The sequence below is a fragment of the Phasianus colchicus genome, chromosome 4 (genome assembly GCF_987193195.1).
Source record: "Phasianus colchicus chromosome 4, bPhaCol1.hap1.1, whole genome shotgun sequence".
Classification (NCBI taxonomy): domain Eukaryota; kingdom Metazoa; phylum Chordata; class Aves; order Galliformes; family Phasianidae; genus Phasianus; species Phasianus colchicus.
In genome coordinates, this window is record NC_143439.1 from 6494228 (window position 1) to 6511559 (window position 17332).

Sequence of the window (17332 nt, forward strand, 5' to 3'; positions counted from 1 at the left end):
ACAAATACGTGCTTGACTTTGTGCTGTCGTACCACCTCCAGTCTGAAAATAACACATTTCCAGCATATCTCTGTTTTCACAAACATTTGTGCCATAAAACTTAGCATAAACATGAAATTTTAGTTGGGTCCCGCTTGAGTTTGAGGAACTTCAAAATTCACGAGGTAGAAAATAGAACTATCGAGTCGGAACTTTAGACTGAATGGTTCTAGAAGAAAAAATGTCCACCCAGAAAGTAAGACAGCGATAAACACGACGCCAACACGTTAGCATTAACAAAACCCTAAACTTGAGTTATAGTCTCGCAAGCGTAATTACGGGTAACCAGCTCACCTCACCACTGTGCAGGGTGTGGAAAGTGAAAGTGTTGTTTCTGCAGTGAACAATGGAGAAGGGCAATTGATCTAAAGAATTAAGTTGTAGCATATTCTTAGAAATAATTAGTACGAAAAGTAAGAATAATATACACATATTGGTAACATTTTTAGAAACTTAATTACTGAATTACCTAACAAATTCGTTCTCACAGCAGATTTTGAATGTTCTAAACAACGTGTGTATAGTGTTTGGAACTAGAGAATATATTGTAACGTTGTTCATTAGACCAGCAGAAGTGAAATACATTTAACAAACTTACAAAGAGTCAGGGCCTTTACACAAAGCAAAACTGTCACGCTCTGTGGGAATATCAGGATGCCATAAACAGGCTCCAGGATACTCCCTTCTATCCTCCTTCCGAGCTTATCTCTGGAAGGACAGATGAATGACCAGAACAATGACTTAGTGTAAAGGGGTACAAATGTTAAAGGGGGGGGTCATAAAACAATCAAGGGGCTATGTTTATGTTATAAAACAGATATCCAAAAACCGTGACCAAATGTCTGTTGAGAAAACAACTGTTAGAAGGTAATTAAACAATTAAGATATATGTTTAGGCGTCAGGAGATTTATATTTACTCGGTATTTGTATAACTAGTGGAGCGTCGCGAAGAGTGTGAACCTGCAGTACTCAGCCAATGAGGAACCAGGGCAGAAAGAGATAAGCGTCGGGCAGTAGGGGATAAAAAGATGTAACCTTTTTTCTCGGGGCTCTCCTGCTTGCAGGAGGCCCGCCATTGCAATTGCGAATAAAATCTGCTTTATCAGAGATACCGTCCTAGAAAATTATTTGGATATTTCCTACAATTTGGGGGCTCGTCCGGGATAATTATCGCCCCTCGGGAGTTTCCCCCGCTGCCCTGGACAGGATAGGTGCACCCCGCTGATTTCAGCGGTCCTGTCTGGGTGGTGAGGTGACTCCTTGGGACGGCCGATAAGAAACCGAGACTGTTACATACAGGACGGGCTCTGAGAAAGCCAAGGGGCAGGTAGGCACGGGTATTGACCCCTGGAGACCCGGTAACTTCGTGCACGGACCAAGGTAAGGGAGTTTGATTCTTGCCTTGGGGGTCGGTGGAGACTTGGGTGAGTCTCAGCAGGGAGCTGTTGGTGTACGGTACCCTGTGCACTTGACGAAGTGCCAGCAGTACACCCCTATTAATCCAAGAATTGGAGCAAGATGCTCCAGAGGGATTGGCCCTAGATCCGAGAATCGGAGTGTGGTAACCTGTGAGCTGGGTAGTTCACAGCAGCATTCCGGAGGGATGGGGAATAGGAGCTCCGTAGAACAGCGGAAAGGGGTCCCCAAATTCGTGCCTAGAGATAGCCTCTTGGGAAAGAAGCTTCAGAATTGGAAAATAATCCCGAGACTGAGGAAAAGAACAGGGAAAAGATGTTTAAATACTGTATATAGACATAGCCTAGAGAGCCACTACAGGGAAAATCATGATTTTGACCAAAATAGGGGTCTGACAAAGATTGGGCCTGTCAGACTTAGTATTTATACGTAAACAGTAAGATTCCTTTTTCTGAAACAGAATTGGCTTATGTTGCTGAATGGGTGCAAGAAGTAAAAATAAATAAATAAATAAATAAATAAATAGATCCTCCTCAAAAGGAGGAGTCATATTTCAAAAGAAAAAGGAAAGAGAAGCAGAAAGATCATACATGAGATACCTTAGATAACTCCCCCCCCCCTCAATTTCTAAAGCAATGCAAGCGACAGAGAAGATGCACTCTCGATTACTGAGGGAGTTAGAGTAATGTGAATGGGACCTGGAGAGTTTTCCTTTCTCTAACACTAACCTTACTAATACTTCACTTTATCCTTTAGGGCAGTCTCCTTAGGTCAAAGGAAAATAGGATATGCTCATGCTTGCTTTTTTTTACTAGAAGAAAAGTCAGGAATTTCAAGAATTTCTTAATTAAGGATCCTATAAGTGTCGCAGAACAATTAGATCAATTTCTAGGGCCTAATTTCTACTTATGGATGGAAATGATGTTTATCACTGATATGTTGTTTATTGGAGAAGGAGGTGGGCAGCTATGCAAGTGTGGGAAATGAATACAGAGGGAAGCTTGGACCCCGGAGGGAGGCAGAGAGAGGAAGGATCCTGAGGATAAACTGTACTGATTATTGTCACTGTCTTTGTGATTGTTAAATGTGTATGTCGTGAAAGTGTTATGTTATGTCATGTTATGTTACGTTATGTTATGTCATGTATGAGGTTGTTATGGAACAGAGGGTGTCTAAAGTGATACCAAGAAGACCCCCTGGGTTGTATTTAGGCTCACTGGAGGAATATTGCTGGTGAGCCGGGGGAAATATTGAAAAAAAAAAAACAACAAAAAAAAAAACAAAAAACCCAACCAGAACATAAATGAGTAATGGGACCAGTTTTAACAATTGAGTACCCTAATCATGAGACCAAGTGCTGGGTGTTTGTAGAAGTTGAAGAACTGTATTGTTTGATTTGTGGTTTTGAAGGCAGTAGGAGAAACTGTCTCGATGCTGTATGGAAGTGCATTTGTTAATGGTACATGGAAATGTAATTGAGGGTACAAATAGTGGAATTGTAAAAATTAACAAACAAACAAATTGGCAACAAGGTTAAGGAAAACAGTGAGTTTGAGATATTAGAATTGCGAATAAAATCTGCTTTATCAGAGATACCGTCCTAGAAAATTATTTGGGTATTTCCTACAGGGAAATGGCCTCTCGCGAGCGGCCCAAGCCCCGCTCCGTTTGGACGGCGGGCCTGCCAATCTCCCGCCTCCTCCAATCGGCTCCGTGCCCCGCCTCCCCTCCGCCCCGTGCCACTTCCTGGGAAGTTGGCGGTTGCATTTGGGGGCCGTCGCCGTTTCCCCCGGGCCGGATGGCGGCGGGGCCCGCGGAGCCGGGCTGCAGGCAGCGGGGAGATCCGGGCTCCGCGGAGATGGAGCCGCGGCCCCGGTCTCTCTTCTGCTCGTCGCAGATGGAGGCCAGCCTGACGTGCGCCGTCTGCCTGTCCCTTTTCGAGGAGCCGGTGACGCTGCCGCTCTGCTCGCACAACTTCTGCCGGGGCTGCGTGTTAGAGTGCCTGGCCTCGGCGGAGGCCGCCCGGCTGCAGCAGCGGAGCCACGGGCAGCTCCGCGGGGCGCGGGGGGGACAGGGACAGGGAGCGGACGGCGAGGATGCGGCGGGGGCCCGAGTGTCGTGCCCGCTGTGCAGGAAGCTCTGCCCGCTGCCCCGCGGCGGCGCGGCCGCTCTGCCCGTCAACACCACGTTGGCCGAGGTGGTCAGGCTGTACCGCTCGAACGCGGCCAGGGCCGGGGGCAGCTGTCAGAAACACCCGGGCCGGCTGCTGCAGCTGTACTGCCGGATGTGCCGCCAGGCGGGGTGCGGGCAGTGCGTGTCTGAGGAGCACCAGGGCGTCTTCCACTCCATCAACCTGATCGACACCGTGTACCAGGAGGAGCAGGTGAGCCCGGAAACACCGCTTTGAGGGTACGTAACAAAAGCGCCTGCAAAGCAGAAAATGTTATTAAAAAGCAGTAAATGGCTGTATGTATAAACGAAAGCTTTTGTTTACATGCTGCACCCTGTGACGTGGTTCTAGACAGCTGCTGTAACGTGTTTATCTTCCGGAGTTGTTGAAGCCATAATAAAGTGTTTCTGTTGCCTTCCAGTTGAACTTCTTCAGCAGTCTAAAAGAAATGAGAATCATAAACGAGAAGCTGATGAATGAGATCTCCAGTCCTGCAAATGATGCTGATGTGAGTTACATCTGCTGGTTTTGTAAGTTTATGGTTTCGTATAATAGCTTAATAACAGCACTTTGGTTCTTGTGATAGGATAAGCACAGCACACAGCGTGCTGGTACCTTGTGTGGCATAGATGTATCCTGAACTTAAAGGCATTGCTCTGTGTAGTCGTTGCTGTTGCACCTTCATCTGCTGTTATGTTTTCATGCTTCTAGATGGTGCTGAATAACGAAGCAGAGATCATTGCACTGGCATTTGGAGAAATTTCCAAAACTCTGGAAATGAAGAAACAGCAATTGACGGAAGATCTTGAAAATCAAAGACGTAAAAAAGAGAAAGAGTTTCAGATTTGGAAGAAAATGAAAGAAACTCACAAGAAAACCATTGAGAATCTTTTGAACGATTGTGAGAAGCTAGTTCATGAATGTGATCCTCAGCAATTCCTGGAGGTGATGGTCTTTTTTTTTCTTTTTTTCTTCTCACTTGGTATCAGTCGTATAGCTGAGTTCAAATACTGTGTAGTGCTTGATACGTTACATAGTGTGATAAAGATTGGATCAGGAAAAGTAAATTTAACAAATGACAAAAATTATTTGACACTTCGCTTCTTTATAACAGTACTTTTCATTTTAGAAACATTTGAAAAGCTTTCTTTAAAGATTATCAGGAATATTTAGTGAATTCAGTAGATGCTGTTTTCTTTACGTTTAAAAGTGATTAAACTAATACTGACTTTATAGCTTTTGGTTTAACCCTTGCATATTATGAAAGTCATCCTCCTTCATGCCAATAGGGAGTTATTTTGATAGTTCTGCCATCAGACATGCAATACAGCTTGACTGCTGAAAAATCAAAATACAGAGTATTTAAATCTTGGTATAATAGTATTCTAAGAGGTTCATCTCACCAAGAACTACAAAATAGTCTTTCATTAGAATATTTACAAGTGTCTGAAATGATTGGAGAACTGTCATTCTTTAATCAGTATTTTTTTTTTACTTGAATGCTTTTATTTGTCTCTGAAATATTTTTTTTTTCCTTAATATAATATTAAAGGATAAATCACAGTCCAAGAAATATCTTTTTTGTATGTTTGGCTGCTCTTTTATTTATTTATTTCATGCTAATAATTATGTCAGCAGCTTTATTTCCTATGGTCTTGTGAAATGAAGGCAGGAAGTTTAATCTCTGAGCTATTTTAATAACGCAGTAATCTTCTTTTGTGAATTGGAGGAAAATTCTCCAAATACATCTATGTCTTATGAATTTTTGTTTTATTTATAGGTGGCCTGTGGCTTGAATACAAGGTATATGTATTTCTTTTCATGTTTTGTTAGTTCTCCTATAATTTTAAGATTGAAAAGTAAGAAGGTAGTTACTTAGCATACAGTCAGATACATCATTGTACAATGAAGATGTTTATTAAATAAGACATTAATGTTTTTTTAGACTTTTAGATGCTCAGTGTTCAGAATTTTAGGAAATCTGTCAAGTTCAGTGAAGGATTGTCTGTGATTACAGAGAATTGGCTCTCTGACCAAAACCAAGTATAGGAATTTTTTGTGTTAAATTAAACTTGAGAACACTGAAGTGTGTCTGGAGTTCTTAGATACCCTATATAGCTCTTTAAGAATGTCTGGAGATTCCACAATGGCTTCATTTTCTGTTTGCTATGCACATACCTGGAATATTTCTTTCTAAAACTTCTTAATTACATCTACTGATTATGCGATGGCTTTCTAATCAGAGTTTAAGCAGGAGTGTTAGAAGTGGAGTTCTCTAGAATGTCTTATAGCACATGCTAGCAGTTCCCTCTGAAGAATGAGTATAAATTAGATTCAGGCATAATGTTTTAATAGTAGTTTCCAATCTTTTTGCTGAACTGGAGGTACAACTTTTTGCAATTTTCATTGTGTATTAAACATATTTCCTATGATCTGTCAAGTAGTAAGTTATAAGTTTAAAAAAGTGTGGGAAACTACATTTTACTGAAGATTTAACATTTTCTAATTTCTTTTTACTGATTTTTTTAATACTTTTTAATTTTTATTAAGCAGCTGTAATCTTCTTGTTGGCATATAAGCCTTAAGAAACAGATGTGTGTTTGTTGTTTACTTTTCCAGAATGAAAACTCAGCTTGACCTGATGAATATAGCATCTAGCTATAAAAAGCCACCAGAGAGCACTCAGAAGAAAATGGATATCAAACCTGTGGTTAATGAAATCTTGGCTTTGAAGTTAGTGCCACTTGATGTAGACATAAATAAAGGTAGGATAGAGGGACTTCTTAAAAGAACAAGATTCAGAACTACTTCTTGTAATCCACAACTTGTTTTATTGATTGTTCAAAAAGAGTTGGTATGGCTGGAGTATCCAAGAGTTAAGAAAGCATATAAGCAAATTAATGAAAGATAAATTCAACAAGGACTTGCTTCTAAATACACTTTGCAGATGTGCTTTCTCTAGAAAGTTCCTACTCTGTATTTCTGGAAGCTGGAGGAATAATTACTATAATTTACTGTGCAGCCATTGCAGCCATTGTTGCTGACTTAGAAGTTACCTAAGTGCTCTTATCCTATCAGGACAGGTGTCTACAGTTTAGCCAGATACTAGGATTCTGATTATGACAGTATAATTCTGTTCTTAATTTGAATCTGTTTAGGTACAAAGGAACCCTTCAGTATATAAAAATAGGAATCAAATATTTATTTATGTATGACTCTTATCACAGCATTCTTGAACTTCAGGTTTTTCTGTTTGCCTATATCCTTTCTAATGCAATTCCAGTATTAAGTGCCAATGCCTTTCAGATTTTACCTGCAGCCTATATTTCACTGTCTGTTCCTTTTCGATTTAAATATCTACTGATTTATTTTGAAGGCATAAACTTCATATTAAACCAGTATTCTTGCTGCTTTATAAAAATAGATAGTTTTCAGTTGTAACTGTTTTTTTGGGTTTTTTTGTACTGAAAATGATAGCATTATTTCTCATGCTTTGTATGCACTCCATCTCTTTTTTGTTTGTTTCTGATAGACCTACCTGCTGGAGGAAATGAGAACTCAACAGAAAATATCATGAAACAGTGGCAGGACCAGAAGAATATACCCAACTCATTTCTTGTAAGTTGTTGACTATGAGGCAACAACTCTGTAATTTGTTTTCTCTTACTGAAAAAGAAATATAATGTCTGCTGCAAAATGTTTTTCAGCCAGTAGCAGGACATGAGGAAGTGCTGACAGACAGTGGTAGGATCTGTACTCGCCTGATGTCAATATCAGAAATGCCAGTGTTTCAAAACTTGAGTCACGAGGTATGATTGAGCATCTGTTTTAAGTGTGGATAAGTTACTGTTTGTTATGACACAACTTTCTTCCTGTACTTGTATACTATCTGTCTTACGTGTTTTGCTTTTGGTTTTGTTGTTTTTAATTTATATCTGTGTATTTTTTATCTAACTCTTTTCCTGTGCACCTTTATCTTTTTGATACAAGTTATCTTTTCTGTTCCTTGTTTGAAGAGGAAATAATCTGCATGTGTTCTGTTTTCTGAAGATAATAGAAATTCCTTATATTTGGACATCAAGCTGAGTCCAGTCGCTCTTTAGCATAATTTCCAGTGATCTAGTTATTCAGAAAGATTTTTGTATTTCTTCCCATTTAATAGCAGTGACACGTGGGTGGCTCAGTGTCTATTGTTCTGTACAGGAAGAAACTCGTTACAGTTAATGAAGTGTTGCTGGTAGTGAATCACATGATGTTCTGAGAATAATAATAATGGCAAATGAATTTTTTTCTTTTGTTGTATTATTTTGGAGAACATCTACTTTCTAGTCTCTTTTGCAAACATAATTTAGCATAGTTAATTATATCCAGTAAAATACTAAATTGGTTTTAGAAGGTTGTTTTTCATGAGTTCTTAAGAAATTGTCAACATCTAAGCTAATGTATTTAGCTCTTTCTGGATTTGGCAGTCACCTGAAATAACTTTTCCCATGGTTTTTTATTTTAATGCTTACTTTGTCATCAGGGTTTCATGTGTATCTTGTTCAACTGTTTTTAAGGATTTTTTTTCCATAAAAAACTTGTTCTATTAGCAGCTATGGAAAAATAAATCATAAATACTTTAGAATATATTTTAAAAATCCTCTAGATCAAGAGAGTTTTATAACCTTTGCACTCACAAGTACTCCACTTTGCTTATTAACAGAATATTTTTCTGTGCTTTTAGGAGCTGCGTTACAGATACTACATGGAACATCAGAATCTTAATAAGGTCAAGATACAAACTTTACCTGCAAGTAAAAAGTATGAGTTTGTGGCTGCTGAGGCTTTGAAGAGTAAGTCCTCAGGAATTCCTGTTGTATCTTCAACTATCAAAGCAAATAACATGGATAGAATAAAAGTGGAAACCCTGTCAAGAGAAGGTGGTATTGATAAGACAAGCTTTCCTGGAACTAGTAATCATTGCATCCCATCTACCAGTACTAAATTGTCTGAAACAAATGGTGACTTAAGCTTAGCTCATGAGAGAAGTTCAGAGGAAGCAACCACTCCAGCCTTACCTGAAAACTCTAAAGACCAAGAAATTAAAGAAAATTTGCCAATGCAGTCATCAGCAGTTACAATATTCAACGAAATGGACACAAATTCTAGTGTTTCATTGGGCTTAAAGCCAGCAGCATCAGTAGCTGTTACTGTTTCAAATTCAAATTTAGATTTTTCTGCTTATGGTGCATGTAGCAACTCAATACGTAGATTTAATAAAGATGCAGCTACATGTTCCTTGAAAGACAGTAAATATTCTTTCCCTAAATTTTATCTAGGAAAATGTGATCGTGAAGATAAAGCAGATAGTGTGAAAGCAGACCAGTGCGAAAGCAAGTTTAGAAAATGTAGCTCTGTAGCCAAAACCAGAGTTTCTGATGCTTCAACCTCTTGTAATTTAGAATCAGCAGGAAGTCAGAAACCAGTTTATTCTTTTTCCAGTGGCAATTCAGAAAGAGAATGTTTAGCAGCATCGGAAGTCAGCGATTCATTTAAGACTTTGTCATTACGTTCATTTTTTAACCAGTCTGAGAAGATATCTGACCTAAATGTACTATCTCACATGGGAAAAAACACATCTCTAAAGAAAACTGTAGATGGTACACTGAAACCATCTGTCTCATGGGAACAAAACACTAATGCCTCAAAGTCCATCACAACTGTACCTTGTGGTACTTCAGAAACCATCACTGCAGCTGGAGTGAATGTTATCTCTGAGTCCTCCCTTCTCCCCAGCAGTTGTGTATTTTCCTTCAAAAATAATAACAGTTTTCAGTTACTTCCAAATGAAATTGCTGGTGAAGATATTGTCAAAAATACCTCTGATTCACTGACTTCCTCCTCTGTGCTTTTGTCTAGAAATGGTACTGACAAAACCGAAAAAGAAAAAATGAAGTCTCTTGGCAAAACACCTCTAAATCTAGGAAATTCTGCGTATCCAGTGTGTGCAGAGCCTGCTTCTAGACTCAGTCATCGAAAATGTGAAGGCTCTTCTCTTTGTATGAACTCATCTAAGAACATTGGAAGTACAGACATACTTGCTAATATTAATTATTCTTGTACTCAGCCTTTATGTTCAGCAGTCCTTCCTGTTAGCAATGGGAATGCATCTTCCACTCAGCTTACTATTACTTCAACAAAACAAGAAATAAAGGTAAAACATCAGGAAAATAAAACTACTGCTGAAAGCAACTATTCCTGTCCCAGGAAGGAAGAAGAATTTGAGTCTGTGCCGTTTCAGAATACAGCTTGTTCTGCTCCTGAAGCATGCAGTGATTTGCCTTCAGCAGGTTCTGTACTTGCAGTAAACGAGGCCAGAGAAATGTCAAGTGACAGCGATTCTGACACTGAAAAGCTAAGTCAAACATCAGTATCTAGTGATACCAGCAGTGCATCAGAATATTTGACTGTTACAGAAGACGAAGTGTCTGCTAGAAGAAAATCGGAGACATGAAGAGAGTGAAATGGAACACAGCTACACTTATTATAGAATAAAATAAACGCTGCATAACATATTAAACAGTGGGAATACCTGTCATTTTATAGCTGTTCTTTATGATAATCTTACCTATTAAGGTATGCGTTAGAAACATAGCTGCTTATCAACAAGTACAATATACTAAAGTAATTTTTTTCTAAAAATCGAAACTGAAAAACAATGAAAAATGTCATGTCTTCCTAAAGACTTAAGAAATGACCACATGTGCTGTATCTTTCAGAAACAGAATTTCCAGGAAGTGCTATTTAGGTATTGTAAGTAGTAGGGAAACTGAGATGTCTCCAAGAGCAGGCTCACTGAAGACTCAGTAGCAGGAAAAAATATAATGGTATTTCAGTATAGTAGCACTTGCAGTAGGCTTATGGGATGGGAGAGTATGGACAATATCTTCTGTTGAGCATGGAAGAGCCATGGGGAAATAAAGGTTGTAGAAGACATTATTGAAAATCTTCTTTGATCTCCCTTTGACTGTATTCTTTTTCTATGCAGTGTTTAATGGATATGAAGGTACAACTCCTAGTTTAATTTCAATAATTTTATCCATTTGAAATTGAAATTCTACAACACTTTTCTTGGTAGTCATGGAAGTAGATGAGCTACACTTCTGAAATGCTACATTTACAAAAAGTAACTTAATTTCCAGTTCCCTTTGGCAGCAGTTTGAAAACTAGTATACTAACTTGCTGTTTTGATGAGATTATTATGAGGATATAGCTTTTAAAACAAAATCTTCAAACTTTGTGCAACATCAGGAAAAAAGGAAATTGCACTTCTAACTGTAAGTATTAATTATCCAGAACACATTGATTTTTTTTAATTTTGTGAAACATGATACATAGAGTAAAAATTGGGTCATTTCTTTCCAGCAAGAACTGGTGCCAGATCTGACATAAATCCCACATTATGTGGATATGTCAGCTGGCAAGTATTGTATCATAAATTCTGAAGCAAAACATTGAATATCCTTTTGAAATTTTTCAGTGGCATCTAAATTGTTGTGTTGGGTTTTTTGTTTGTTTTCTTCCAGAGGTTTCCAAGTTCATGTTTTAACTTCATTTAAATTTAAATCTGTGAGGCATATCCATTTACTTATTGTGACAGAAACTGGGAAATACTTAGAGTTAAATTAATGTTTTCTAAACTAATTTTATTATTTCTACATTTTTGGTCCTAGTATCTTGGTGCTAGTGAATTCCTCTATTAAATGTGCTGAAAAATAGTTTCTAGAACTTCCTTATCTTCCTGTGATGTATGTGTTATAGTAAGGAAGATGGCAAAAATTCTTAATTGTTAGTGTTCTCATTCTTCATATTCATCCCTTAAGTGTTTTTTTCTGTTTTTGCTGTTTTTTCCTGAGAGTTGGTCTACTTTTATCTCAAAACATTTGTATGTTTTTTTCAGAATGCAGAGGAGAGAAGTGTTTAAAAAGATATTGTTAAATTCCTGTAAGGTAAGGCCATTATATGCTGATAATGGCAGTCATGATGGATCTCTCTATAATGAAAACAGGAACAATAGAGACATATAATCACTTAGAAAACTTGTTGCTAGAACATTATATTTCAGAAAACGTGGGGTTGTTGTTTTGTTTTGTTTTTTTTTTACATCAACCAAAAAAAATCCTCTATGACAGGAATATTCAGAAACCCTGTTGAGTGTCTTAAAATTATATACTTCCATTGTATCTTCTGTTAATTTCTATTTACAGTGTTTCATGAGTTTGATTAAAATTAAGTTAGATGCTTTCCCTTTTAGTGGAAGGACGTAGTTGTAAAATGGTAAAGCACATAAACAGACTGCGATGCACTGTTTTCAATCAGAGAAATTGTTGGTGCACAGTTTCAGTACAGTCTGGAAACTAACCTTTTAGGCATGGCAAATTGTAGTCTGCTTAAGTGACAGTTTGTAGGTCAGCATGTAGCTTTTTCACATGAAACAGGGCAGTACTTCTGTAATGACCTTCTAAAATAGGTCATTACAGCCCAGATGGGCATTAAATTAATAGACAGCCCATTTTTTAATATTTTCAAAAGTTGATTCCTTAGTTACTTTATCACTTTTAATCACTTCTAGACTTAGACTTGTCTTTCACTGTTGTAAAAAGTCTATTTCTCTTTGTGAAAGTCATTAAAGAAGTGAGGTGTCTCTGACATGCTATTGAAAGTAAAAAATAGACTGCTGTGCCTAACGCTTTATGAGTCAGTCTACGGCATAAAATTAGTATTCTTTGATATACATAAATCTGTTTTATCATCCATAATTCATGCTACCTTCTCAAATACGGTTTATTCTGACTTTATTATTTAGTCAGTGAATTGTATGCTAGCTGTAAAGGTTTACTCCATCAAGAAACATGCACATGGCAATATATAAATAAGGTCAGTTTTACTCTGGCAGTGCAAGACTTACCTACGTAGAGCATGACGTGCCAGATGGTAGAGAATAAATTTTGAGTGAATTTTTTTTTTTTCCCCCACATAGTGACAGATATCTCTTCAATTCTATGACCTGTTCTAATTCTAATTTTATTTCACAGATTGTAAAAAATGAAGGAAAACTTCAGTCAGTTAACAGTAGCTCAGCAGCAGTGACTGCCTACCTAATTTCTTCCTCTCAATATCCCCCACACAACACATTGTACTTGAGAATTTAATGTTGTTTAGAGAGATTTCAAGTCAAAAACTTCATCAGTGTTAAGCTTACGAACACCAGAGCTAGTTAATTCAAAAAAGGATTCTGCATTGTTCTTAGCATATATGTTTTACTTACTATTGATAGAGAATAACTTCCATCAGTTTCTTGGTCGTTGTAGAGGTTTTAGATGCCCCCATCCAGGAAGTATTCAAGGCCAGGCTGGATGGGGCTATGAACAACCTGATCTAGAGGGAGGTGTCCGTGCCTATAAGCAGGAGGTTGGAACTAGGTGATATTAAAGGGCCCTTCCAACCCAAACCATTCTATCCTTCAGAGATGCTGTCAAAGCCTAATTATCCCTCTAAACAGTGAGTATATGTATATACATGCACAGCTATATATTTGGACTACAGGTAGACAAAAATATGTGGTTAAACTGAAGAACTGTTAACACATGAAAAAGTTTGGGTTTTCTCCCCCCTGTAAAAACCGCCAGTAGGCAAAGAAATAAAAAACACTTCGCAACAAAAGTTGACTAAAGAACTTTGTCAAGTACTATATTAATGGTGCCTTTGATCTTTCTTACTCTTAAGGGTACAACAGGTGAAAATGAGGCAACAAATGTTTGAGCATTTTATTAAATTTCATTTTGATACAAACTTCTTTATAATTCAGGTTTTGTAGACTACAACTGCAGTCAGAGTTAAGAGCTTCTGCAAAGGCTCGTGAAGGTACTACATATTAAAACCTTGTAAAATGAATTAGAACAATTAATTTCATTTTCGTTGCCAAAGAAATAAGCTGAAAGGTGCCAGTGCTTTCCTACTTGTACCTAGTGAGGTTAGCTCCCCAGAATTCTTACATTTGTTCAATATATTTGAGAACCATCTTAATATAAATCACTGCTTGAAAAGAAAATCTGCTTCCACAATGTGCAATTACCTACTTTTGAAATATATTAAAAGCGATAATTTAATTGACATTAAAATTACTAAAAAATTAATATGGTAAGTTCAATTTTCTGTGGTTTTACTAAAACTTTATGAAATACATCTGAACATTCAGTCACTTTCTAATTTAAAAAATAGTTGATAATGTATACATGGTAAAAATATTATGGCAGTACTGGTTTCTAGGTTTGGGTTCTTTGATTTTTGTTGGTTGGTTTTTTGTGGAGGTTTTTTGTGCATTACACCCCAGCCCACACACATAGTTAACACACTCTTAATCATCCATTGTAACCAAAAGACTCAGACTGCATTAAGTTTACTTTGGTAGACTTCTCCCAGTTTTTGAAATGCCAGTAGAACATTATCATTCGGATCATCGCACAGTTCACTCAGAGATGTTCTATTTTTTTACAAAAAGAAAAAGAGAAAGCATTATTTCACTTTTCAGTTTTTTGGTGTTTTCTTAAGATAGTAAATATTGAAAGCATAAGTTGATCATCATACCGTATGGACTGAATGAGGAGCATAAAATCCTTGAGGAGGTAGTACGCATCTCCTTCATTTAACCTGAAAAAGAAAAAATTTCAAATGGTTATCATCCTACTGCCTTGTTAAAGCCTGCCAAGTAAGTTGAGATGCTAAGAATGTATTGTGTGGCCTCGAATTCAGATGTGCTAGTTCAGTGGGATTACTGTAGAGTAACTGTAAGCTTAGCATATAATAGTGCTACGGAGATGTGTGCTTCTGTAGTCATACTAAGCTGTCATGACTCATCACTCTTGGCTGGAAAATAAATTTATTAATATTGGGAACATGGTTTCAGTTTCCGGAACAACTACGTTGTCCAAAGCTAAATAGGAAGGCTATTTGCTTCAGATAAAACTGCTGACTAAGTTGAGTAGGAGACAGAAGAGCAGCTTTCCACTGGTATCTAAGATACTGTACTTTACAAAGGGGATCACTACTCGGTGGAATGCAGCTTAAAAAATCTCAGTACCTAGTCATTACGAATACCATATTAGTATTGTATTGAAAAATAATGTATTTTCTTGTTTTCTGATAACGTGACAGTCATGCCAAACTTGTACAGAGAGCAGTTCATGGAATTTATATTGCCCCGTTGTCTCAGGAAGCAAAAAGAGGAGGTATTCACAAAACTTGATAGGCTTTGAGAATGAAGGCAAAATGAGAGAACAATGAATTGTAAGGGCAAGTTGCCAAATGCTCAAAGAAGATTAAGAAAGGAGGAAGTGTTGAAGCAATATTAATACTAACTTTGAATTATTAGCAAGTTTTGCTTTTCTAAAGTAAGACAGGCTTCTGTAATGATGATCTTCCTCTACACCAGAGTTTGTGGTTTTGATCAAATAGTTTGATTAAACTGGCATAACCTCAATAACCTATCACTCAAGTAAAGACTTTGCATTTATGGTACTGTTTTGAAAACCCAATTGGTGCTTTACAGACATTGTCATTAGAATTTACTGTTATCTGTGTTTTGTATTCATTGTAACGTTCAACTCTAACAGTACTTAACATATATTCCATTCCTAAATTCCAGAAAGAGAAGGCTTTAAAAACAAAAAGATGTACTGATACCACATTGAAAACAATGATACTGTTTTACTATATTAAAGATGGCAATGCATACCAGTTATCAGTTGCCACAGTAGTCAAGGAGCCATGCCTATAGAAGTCTAGTGCATATGCGTTGAGTGGCAAGCTTCTTCCTTTATTATCATACTTCCTCAAATAAAGCAGAGGGCAGTTTTTGATATTAATTCCAAGGGAGCGTAGTACAGCCTGAAAAAAAAAAAGCCTGTTCAATAACTTAGGTTTTTTGTATGTTCTATGCCACAGAGGTAGAGGCAACTACAGACCTGCAGCTGACATGTTCCATATTTCTATTCCTGTGCAAATCAAAATACCTGCACAATTACACAAAGGCTGTAGATGGAAGATATTTTGCTAAATTCACTTACAGTGCTTTGCGATGATCCATGAATAATTCATCTAGGCTGCAAGTTCTCTTGAGTTTTAGCTGGGGGTTTTTCCATATGTATATGCTATGTATTCAGACTCTCTTGCTGATATTTTAAGCATATCAGGCTTATGCATGGCACATTTTAAGAGTGAAAGTGAATTACAAAATCCAAATTGTAGTAATTTGATTTTTCTTATTCTAATCAGAATCATGAATTCTGTGATAACTCCCTCATGCTACAAGACATGTTGAAGGGCACAGCAAAATGCAAGCTGACAGCAAACTACTGATTTGTATTACAATTTACCTACTTTATGTTATCTAACAGTCTCTAAACAAAGAAGGAAATGGTCAATGCAATAATGCATGCCTTACTAAGCTTCTTGAAACCACTGCATGATTGAGTTGATTTAAAAAAATGCAGAAAAAGCCTGGAAATATGGTTTGAAGCTGAACTTTCCATAATCTTTGAGTAATTCACTTAACAGCCAAAAGAACAGAGGTCTTCTAAGAAAGCAGTTTGCTTTTTTTTTTTTTCCCCTAGACCCATGTGTTCTGTGTTTCTTGCATTGTTATAATTTGGTGCTAATCAGTGCTGGTTCTTCTTTGAGTCTGTAATTTGTTTTTCCTAAAGAAAAATCCTTGAGGCCTCCATGCTGGACAGAGGGAAGAAGATGGTAATAAAACATTGTTATTAAAAGGTAATCAAATTCTGCCCTTTATGAAACAATAACTTACTTTATTAATGTTCTCCCCGTGAAATAGATCATCATCAACCACTCCAGATAAACATGCAAAAGGTGAGACAGCAGATACGCGTTTGGTGTTGTCCATCAAGTAAGATGCTAGTTCAGAGTCGTGCCATTTTTCAGATGTAAAATCTAGATGGGAAGTTTCAAACACAACAATAGAGATGCAGGCAATTCCAGCAATGAATTTTAAAATAAGAAAGTTTCAGTTTTATCCGCTAATGATAGTAATTGTGGTTAATCTTCTAAGCTTAAATCCTCCATCGTGTTGGTTTATTTTGTTCTTAAGAGGTTCTAAGCAATTGATCACAGTGCATAAGAAAAGGCTTTCTAATGATGAGGGTAACTACATCAAAATTCTCCTCCCCTCCAGATGACTTAACCTTTCTCCTTGACTCGTGAAATAACAGCAAAACCTAAGAGAATGCTTCTTCTAGTTACGGGTTTTATTGCATCAAGTGTTGAAGAAAAACAGCTTAAATAGAAACTTATTCTTTCCAAATGGCTAACAATAATTTTAATTCTTGAACTGCAACCTTTTCTGCTGTTTGTGATGCTGAGTATGCTTTTGTTACACTCTCTGCCATTCAAAATAATTGCAGCAGTTTCACATTGTATTTTCTTTGCAGCATTGCCCCAAAGTTGACTAAGTAGAAAAGCTTCTTCTGCTTCTTGAACTTCAGGACACAGTTCAATCTTGCATTTGTTTTTCAATAAATCTAATGCAGTTTTTATTATTTTCTCTTAAAATGAAACAGCTTCAGCAAAATAGGAAGAGTGCAACCATGCCTGAATGTTAGATCTTTCATTTTAATAAGAAACTTTATCAGTTTCTTATTAATTAATTA

General features: G+C 37.2%; 2 protein-coding genes across 4 annotated transcripts in view; one reads left to right on the forward strand and one right to left on the reverse strand.

The window, feature by feature from the left end:
* The first annotated feature begins 620 nt into the window (after nt 1-620).
* On the forward strand, nt 621-10618 carry LOC116242851 (uncharacterized). 3 transcript variants are annotated; one of them, XM_090138493.1, is made up of 9 exons: nt 621-1420; nt 2409-3839; nt 4048-4134; nt 4338-4571; nt 5407-5429; nt 6246-6391; nt 7159-7244; nt 7334-7435; nt 8353-10618. In XM_090138493.1, the coding sequence occupies exons 2-9, from the start codon at nt 3090-3092 to the stop codon at nt 10120-10122; spliced, it is 3198 nt and encodes a 1065-aa protein (XP_089994619.1). In that variant the 5' UTR covers nt 621-1420; nt 2409-3089; the 3' UTR covers nt 10123-10618. The 3 variants fall into 3 exon arrangements, with proteins under 3 accessions (XP_089994619.1, XP_031469707.2, XP_031469708.1); XM_031613848.2 differs by lacking the exon at nt 621-1420 and having other exon boundaries at nt 1957-3839; nt 8353-8461; nt 9528-9705; XM_031613847.2 differs by lacking the exon at nt 621-1420 and having other exon boundaries at nt 1944-3839.
* Nucleotides 10619-12938: 2320 nt separating this feature from the next.
* The window catches only part of DDX60 (DExD/H-box helicase 60), a 46269-nt gene continuing 41875 nt past the window's right edge, over nt 12939-17332 (reverse strand). The window contains exons 37-40 of the mRNA XM_031613846.2: nt 16474-16616; nt 15403-15554; nt 14256-14318; nt 12939-14151 (exon numbers count right to left, since the gene is read on the reverse strand). Coding sequence (XP_031469706.2) covers nt 14052-14151; nt 14256-14318; nt 15403-15554; nt 16474-16616 — 458 coding nt within the window. The 3' untranslated portion in view covers nt 12939-14051. The remainder of the gene's footprint in view (nt 14152-14255; nt 14319-15402; nt 15555-16473; nt 16617-17332) is intronic.

Bases quoted from the DNA above. Each gene is read 5' to 3' on its own strand.
- LOC116242851 (XM_090138493.1), top strand. From the start codon at position 3,090: ATGGCCTCTCGCGAGCGGCCCAAGCCCCGCTCCGTTTGGACGGCGGGC. The intron at 4,572-5,406 runs GTGATGGTCTTT...TTTTATTTATAG, and splicing joins ATCCTCAGCAATTCCTGGAG to GTGGCCTGTGGCTTGAATAC. The intron at 6,392-7,158 runs GTAGGATAGAGG...TGTTTCTGATAG, and splicing joins TGATGTAGACATAAATAAAG to ACCTACCTGCTGGAGGAAAT.